Raw genomic sequence first — 8,142 nt, 5'->3', positions numbered from 1 at the left:
GAGATCCAAAAAGATCGAAATCGCGATCCGCGTCTGGCAGTTTCGACAGAATACAGACCACTTCGAATTATTTTATTCGATTATGGTAACGTGCCTACCACGTTGAGGTTAGCTACGCCGGGATTCGTTTCAGCAAGTAGATATCCACATATTTAAATGGACTTTACTGAAGCATACGTAATCCTAAAATTTAGCACTGTACTAAAGATGGCGTTTACAGCGCGATTTGTCGTATTTTCTATAATGTATAGTACCCTTATTAATTGGGTTTAACGAGTAGCCGCAGCCATAACTGTTGGCGTTTCTGTAGTCAATGCCCTCTCCTACTGGTCTGTATGCACCCCATCGACATACAGTAATTAAAGGGTGAAAAATAAATAGATTTAAAAAAATATTCCAAAACCTGTTCGAAAGAACCTTGTGGTTTTACTTGTCTAATATAAAATTCCAGAGAAGTGTAACTTAATGGTAGTGGTGTAATTCATAAACCGGTTAAGCTATTATGAAATAGGTACACATTAAATCTTGCAAAGAAAACAGTTATTGTAAAAAACACGACTAGAATTTCGCAACACTAAAATCCCTGCGAATTAAAAACGCGTTTTGAGTTTCAGCAGTGTCTGTGAGAACAAATTCACTGGAAATTACGTAAGTTTTCCAGCCTTCTCAAAAGACAAAACGATGCGCACCTGAAAACGGGATATTAAATGCTGTTAGTTGCAAATTATTTCCTGTGTTGTTTCTTATAATATTGTGCTTGTATGCAAGTAATAAATCTCGGAATAGCGGATAGCTGTCTCGGAAGTGTAGCAACGGATTATGCGAAGAGAAGAAAGGCTTATTCTATCTACACGTATGCATTCTATAGACTGAATAAAAACGAGCGTTTTGTTGGTAGCCACTTAAAATTCGTTTAAATAAAAAGGGATTCCTTCCGAGAGAAATACAGTAGAATTCAGTCGCTCATTAACATCACAAATCATATTCACGCATTTGCACTTCCCCAGTAGAATTTATTTTGTTAATTCCCCAACTCCAATTGGGTCTCTATTGCTGATTGTTGGATTTGCCCAAATTGGGCATTTTCCACCTATATTACCCAATGAATTTTGATCTGCGTATTTTAGGGCAATCCCAAACTTTGCCCAAACTGCACTTCCCAACTACAATATTATTAAAGAATAATTANGGGCCAAAAACCTCGTATTTCAAAACAAAACTTCACTCGCTCTATAGCTCGTATCTCAAATAACTCGTATGTTAGGGCACTCGTATCTCGAGGTACCACTGTATACGTAATACAAACAGTTCTTCTATTAATAACAGGGTCGCATTTTCGCAATAAATCAGAAAAGTCGGTTTTATGATCGATCCAGCTAATATCCCATAAAATTTAAGAACAATTTCACGGAGTATAGGGTTTTCAAGCTGAGAATCCCAGTTAAAATGCGCGGTGACGCTTTAGAGAAGAGTCCTTTTCATGCATTTTAAAAAAAGTAGATATTCTGGCAAGTAATTTGACATCAATAATAAAATGTTGACGATACATATAGTGTCTTGCCGAAGCTTGATGTTAAGGATGTAACAGTACCACAAGTAAATGCTGACGTAGATGGTGTTTGGATGGAATAAGGTTTTATACAGATTACATCTATTTCATTATTGTTTGTGTCAAAACAATTTTCACATGTCATAACGTCATCTGTACTTCTAAATAGAACCCATTTGAATTTGTTTGAGTTGTGACCTTGAAGAAATATGCGCGAAAGTAGAAAGAATACACAGTAGGCGTGAGCAAGACAGAAATAGTCGGAACAAGCTTGAACGAGCAGAGCTCTCTATGGGCGGCCTTAAGAGATCGGCTAGAACTGTACAGTACTAGACGAAAATGTTTAGCAATTTCTTAAAANCTTTGCCCAATTTAATGTATAAATAATAAATAGTTGTTTTATTTACTGTATCCTATTAATAATTATTTTTATACTTTCATGTAACAGTTAGCCATTTATTGGAAAGTATTTATTGCGTCCCAATCGGAATTTCCCTAACTATATCTTAGACTTATTTTTATTGTAACCCAAGAAAACATTTTGAATAGCAAGTGGGGGTAGCGTGCGTTCGTGACCAGTATAACTACTAGTAGTTTACAAAACAATTTAGACATACCCCTTTTTTTTTTCGTATATCAACATCGATATTCTCAACAACTTATTTATGTACTATACCAACAAATTATTCATCGCAAGAAGGACGTCGTGAACACGTTTACGTGTCAGAAGATTTCGTGAAAAAAATCGGGAGTTATCTTTAATACATGAAGAAGAAAATTTGAGGTTAGACAAAATTCATTTGGAATTTCCCCAAATTTTTCAATTAGGGCTTTCCCTACCGGGTCCCAGGTGGGGAAAGCGTTACATTTCCAATAGGGAACCGTTCGGGTATCCCATTTGGAACCCCATTTGAATTTGGGAAAATCCAATCGGGACCGAACCGGTTCCCAAAAATAAATTCTACTCGAATATCTGTAGNAATTTTAACGAGGCAGTTTAAATAATTTTGCAAATGGTACTGTACACTTTTGTCTAGTTCTCGCTCGATGATCGGTGGAGAAATGAACTCCGCAGACAAATATGATTGAATTTGGAATTATGCTACGGCGCATCCTAATAAAGGGAAAGGGCATATCTCCAACTTCTTGAAACGAACAGTACTCTTTTGTTTCCTTCTTCTATTTTAATAAACCTGCTTCGATAATAAATCGAATGAAAAAAGTTCAACGTACTCTACCGAGTCTGTACCATTGTTTATCACACTGACCCAATCAAATGGACCGCGTTGTGAATTTTCATTCATTCACCCCGTAAATCCTTTCACTTTCGTTCGGTCACGAAGTGAACTGTTCACTTTCTTCCTAACCGACATCGTCCTCATCATCCATCAAGCGGTCCGCCCGTCCGATCGTCGAGCGATCGACGCGGTGGTGGCGACAGAGAACAATGCTTCATCACCGACATCGCCAACCGCGATCTCTTCGCACGTCATTTAATTCGAGATTCGAATTGAAGGAGGCCGTGCTTAATTAAGTTCCGGTCGCTCTAATGGCTCTTCCTTTCTTACGAACACCTTCCAAACATTTCACTACCGATTTGGAGTTTTGTATAAAATACGTAGATAATACATTGAATAATTTGTTCCTGAATGAGGTTATGTATGGAATGGTGTAGCGGAATTCTGTCATTTGTTTGTTCGTTCTTTGTTTTTCCGAAAAGAAAAGCACACTTACTGACGTTGCCGTTAATGCACGCTTTAATTACTGTTACATTTCGGCGAACTGTATGCATTTGTCACACGTTATGAGCTAACGGAAATCCGGATTTCGGTTTCGTGCTTTTTGGCCCGGTCATCCGGTGACCTGGAATCGATGGGAAACATCGTACAAAGAGACGTAGAAAGAGGAAGGCAACACAAAACGTATCGTCTGAAATAAACAGACCATGACGACTACAAAAAACAAAGACGGATTACGCATTATTTTGTATCCTCTCTCCCTGTTTTTTCATTAGTTCGTTTTATGTCCGAGTACATCGTAGTTCTGCACTAATTCGAAATTATGGACGTACTTAAATGTTGCCTAGATTTACGGGTTTCTGTAACTGTAATGAATATTGTATAAGGTCGTCGACCTTTTATAACCTAATCTAACTCATTTTGGTCAAATACTAGTTCAAATATACTAGAATATTGAAGATCAGTCTGTTATCAAAAATGTTACTCAAAGACAGTGAACTATTATACATTATTTATGGTAAAATATGATGAATTTACACTACTAAGATTCTTGAAGGAGAGGATCTTCACTGTGAAATTCAGTAGTTCAATCCAATAACGATTGAAGATACTTGTGACCCATTGATATTCAACTATATTAGAGTAAAGGAAGATATAAACTATAATGTTCATTGAAAATAAAGGATCTTTTAGTTCAGTCCAATAACGATTGAAGATACTTGTGATCCATTAATATTTAATTATGTTAAAGTAAAGGAAGATATCAACTACCTTGTTCATTGAAAGTGGAGGATCTTTACCGAGAAATTCATTAAATCAATCCAATAATGATTGAAGATTCTTATGATACATTGATATTCAATTACGTTGGCGTAAAGGAAGATATCGACTAACTTGTTCATTGCAGTCAACAAGACATTTAAAAAAAGTTTTATATATTTCTGTAATCTCTATAAAATTCTGTATTTTCTTAGAACGGTTAATGACCTTTTGTAAAGTTAACCTGTCATTGGGTACAAAATTCAAGCCTAGAAATAGTCAGAGAGTATGAACGCACAAAAGATAAAGATTTTGGGTTCAAATGGACGATTTCAATGTCAAACAGTTTATTAGTTTGTAATCATTTTTCATATAAAACAATGGGACATCAATGACCAAAATGTTGAAGACCTAAGTGAGTTCCCTTATCCAAACATTCTTCCAAAAACAGTTTGCTAATTAGACTGAAAAATTGAACCTGCTGACGATATATCGGAGGATACACAAACCGTTGTGGTCTATGGGCAAAAAGCTCAAAATCACTCAGCCAAGTGTAAGCTGCCATATCAATAAAACAGGTGACAAAATCAAAAGAATCAAGTCAGAAGTTCACCAGTTGATACCGCCTTGTGCGAAAGGTCAGGCACGTCAATTATAAGTAGGGTACCAACTTTTCAACATCAAATTGCCATTGACAAAGAGTGCAATGTTCGGTCGAGTTTGTATCATTTAGTGCAAAATATGATTAGAAACTAATGACTTATTTCTATTAGTTTGTAAGAAATGTAATTGTTCTATTATGATTTATTTTCTAACCAAATCACCACCAATCCCTCAGAATAACCGATTATATCGTAAAGACTGCGTCCTCGACATACTGAACCATTACAGCAAACACCACTGAATTTCCATTTACAGTTAAACTGCATTTTTATGCAAAAAAGTGTACAACGAACGTGCAGCTCGATCGCAAAGGTAGCGAGCGAAATTGCTTGTTACGAAATTGTTAAGTGATAATGATATGAACCTTGTAGATTTGTTCGCAAAAAGTATTAACCTGTTTACACGGCTCTTGTAAGATCTTTTGTTAGATTTAAACATGACGATAACAAGAACTAAAAATTTGTGCATACACACGGCTACACGGAAGTCTTTATAAATAAATATTCCTTGGTCACATGAAGATATCACATTCTGAAAATAAATTCACGAATGCAGTCTTGTTGCTAAACTCTGATCTTCCAAAATTTCTCTTCTACACAAAGTTATTAACTATTAACGAAATCAGTTAATGTTTAAGTTGATTTAAACAAGACAATTGCCTGGTTAATTGGAGTTTCTTTTGTTTCAGCTGACTAAACGACCAATATTAATAATGGGAGTCGGGACAATTGAACATAAGTGATTTAGTATTTCTTGTATAGGTAATTTTAAACTGCAGTGTAAGTGAAGTGCGTTTTCTCTAAAACTGAAAAACATGCATCAGACAATTTTACGTGGTAACGGCCAGCACGCTCATCATAGTGGCGTTAATCATCCGAAAAATCTCGGATTATCCAATGGTCAAGCCAGTAGCCACAATCATAATGGTTTTGGATTACCTCAGAATGGACATGCCAGCCATGCCAGTCACAATGGGGTTTATCAGAAAGCTAATGGACATGCTCGTAAGTTAACCCTTTATCACTATTTTAACTGCAGCAACTGAGTTTTTAAATTATGTGGCTTTAGAGGATTAACCAAATGTGATATAAATTAAAGCCTAACCAAAGCTAACAGGCTATTTGGGACTGGTGCCCATCAGGGCCTCCATAAAATAGGGACCCTCACAAAAACATTTTAACAATTTCTTTTCTTTTACCACCTTTGTATGAAAGCAGGTAGTAACTATTCTATGTCGTAACCGAAGTCTCTCCTTATCTTAGGTGTGTTCCGAAATATAACCCAGCATACTGGCCACTGCTGACGACGTCATGAATCGACGTCATACTGATTCGTTTCGAAATATACTGGGCAGTACGTTGACGTCAAATTGGCGCCATATTGAGAATAGAGTTTGTGCTCGTTTACGACAATTTTGCTCCAAAAGTTTTAGTAAAGTTTCTTGCAATAAAAAATTCCTCAAAGTCGTATTCACACACGCCCGTTTGAAATACTACTACGTGACTCTTGTCTCACCAGTACAATATGGTGGCACACCAGTACAATATGGCGTCGATTCATGACACATCAGCACTGGCCAGTATACTGGATTATATTGCGCAACACACACCTTATCTTCTTAAGATTTATACCTTATCCACTTATTATCCTCATCCACGTATTTATTGTGTTTCACCTCAATAATGTTCTACCAACTGCTACGTAATCATCCATGGTAAAGCCTTGGTGGGCAGATAAAATGTCAAATATGAGAAAAACGCCGAAAATTTCAGATAATCTACTTCCCGATAGCTTTACGATAAAATTTTTGAGAAGATCCTTTCGAAGTACAATATTTTGTATAAATTTTCTAAATTACCAAAGCGTCTACTCTAAAAAGAGCGCCCATCATGAATCCATGGTCTAAGTGAGTACCGAAGTATTTAGGTTATGAGATCGGTCATTACCCTCTTGTTCTAACCCATAACCTCCCTACCACAGATGGTGCTGAAACTTACAATAAACAGAGATTTGTATGGGGATGTATGTACATATTTTCTACAGAAAATTTCTATAATTTGAAGACCCCACAATAATTTCTCCTATGTATCACTTACTTTAAAGAGAACAGGTGAATGTAATAAAAGCAATAAACCCGTGGACAGGTCATAAGAGATAAAAACAATAATACAATTATTCTTTATAATTTTTTGTCTAAACAAGGAATTATCGTTAATTATGTATCATAAGTTTTCATTATCCATAATGAACAAATTCTTACGAAATAAGGCGTTTATACCAACTACCTACTGTTGAAAACAATTCAACATTATCTATCCTTATAGCATTCCACATGCTCTTGTAACAATAATTATGATTTTAGACACAACACTTGTACCGAGTTCACATATAATGTCGTTAATAAATAAAACATGAAGCGAGAAAGTGTGAACATTCAGTCCAAATTAGGTAGACTTAGCTTCTATGGAAGTTGTTCATGATGACTATAATTATAAAAATAGATTATTGTGTAATGCACAGCTACAAGCACATTATAAAAAGGGTGTCTGACAGAGAAAATAACATATATTTATCGAAAGCTCACCAGTGTGTCTTAAAACTACTGTTTTCGAAATTTACCACGGTGTTGAACATGGACGTTAGGCGCTGCGGAAAAGAAAAGGTTAGAAGCGTTGGAAGCGAGGTGTTATAGATGAATGATGAGGATACCGTGGATAGAGAAGGTTAGAAATGAAGAGGTATTAGAAAGAATAGGAGAACAGAGGACTTTATGGAAGTCAATGAGAAATAGGGGAGATAGGTTAGTAGGACACCTTCTCAGGCATGAAGGGCTAGTCAGAGACATATTAGAAGCAGAAGTAGGAGTTAGGAGGGGTAGAGGTAGACTTAGATTAGATTACTGTTCGCAAATAGTTAAGAATATGGGCTGTTCAAGTTTTAGGGAAATGCGAAGACTAGCTCAGGATAGGAAGGGGTGGAGATGCGTGTCCAACCAGTCTAAGGACTGACGATCTTATGATTATGATGATTAAATTTTATTCTCATCTGCCTAAATATTGTTCATTATAGAATATAGAGACATTCAGGTTGTTTTGCTTCGTTTTGTTCTATTTTATTCATTATAATTCTTTTAGTTCATTTGCATGTTATTATTTATCTCACTACGTATTAATTTATGTCACCGTTTGGGCTTCTCGTTTTCGCACAATTTATATCTTCTGTCTTCAATCCACTATCCTTCGTTTGACAGTAAATAACTTTTTACACAGTCATAGAACGTTCGTTATAAGTTCTGGAAAGATTCTTTTATCATAATGTATGGTGGAATAAAATAATTCGAAGTGGTCTGTATTCTGTCGAAACTGCCAGACGCGGATCGCGATTTCGATCTTTTTGGATCTCATCAGCGCGTCGCAGGCAGCTCCGACAGAA

At 36.1% G+C, this 8,142-nt stretch overlaps 1 protein-coding gene across 2 annotated transcripts in view; it reads left to right on the top strand.

The window, feature by feature from the left end:
- Window positions 1-8,142, top strand: part of LOC108736377 (calpain-9) — a 120,982-nt gene that overhangs the window by 14,154 nt on the left and 98,686 nt on the right. For both annotated transcript variants that reach the window (XM_018468782.1, XM_018468791.1), the window contains exon 2: window positions 5,399-5,714. In XM_018468782.1, coding sequence (XP_018324284.1) covers window positions 5,525-5,714 — 190 coding nt within the window. In that variant the 5' untranslated portion in view covers window positions 5,399-5,524. The remainder of the gene's footprint in view (window positions 1-5,398; window positions 5,715-8,142) is intronic.

This window comes from Agrilus planipennis, unplaced genomic scaffold (genome assembly GCF_000699045.2).
Source record: "Agrilus planipennis isolate EAB-ADULT unplaced genomic scaffold, Apla_2.0 scaffold5, whole genome shotgun sequence".
NCBI lineage: Eukaryota > Metazoa > Arthropoda > Insecta > Coleoptera > Buprestidae > Agrilus > Agrilus planipennis.
The sequence above is the reverse complement of the archived record's forward strand: the minus strand, read 5'-3'. Positions and strand labels throughout refer to the sequence as shown.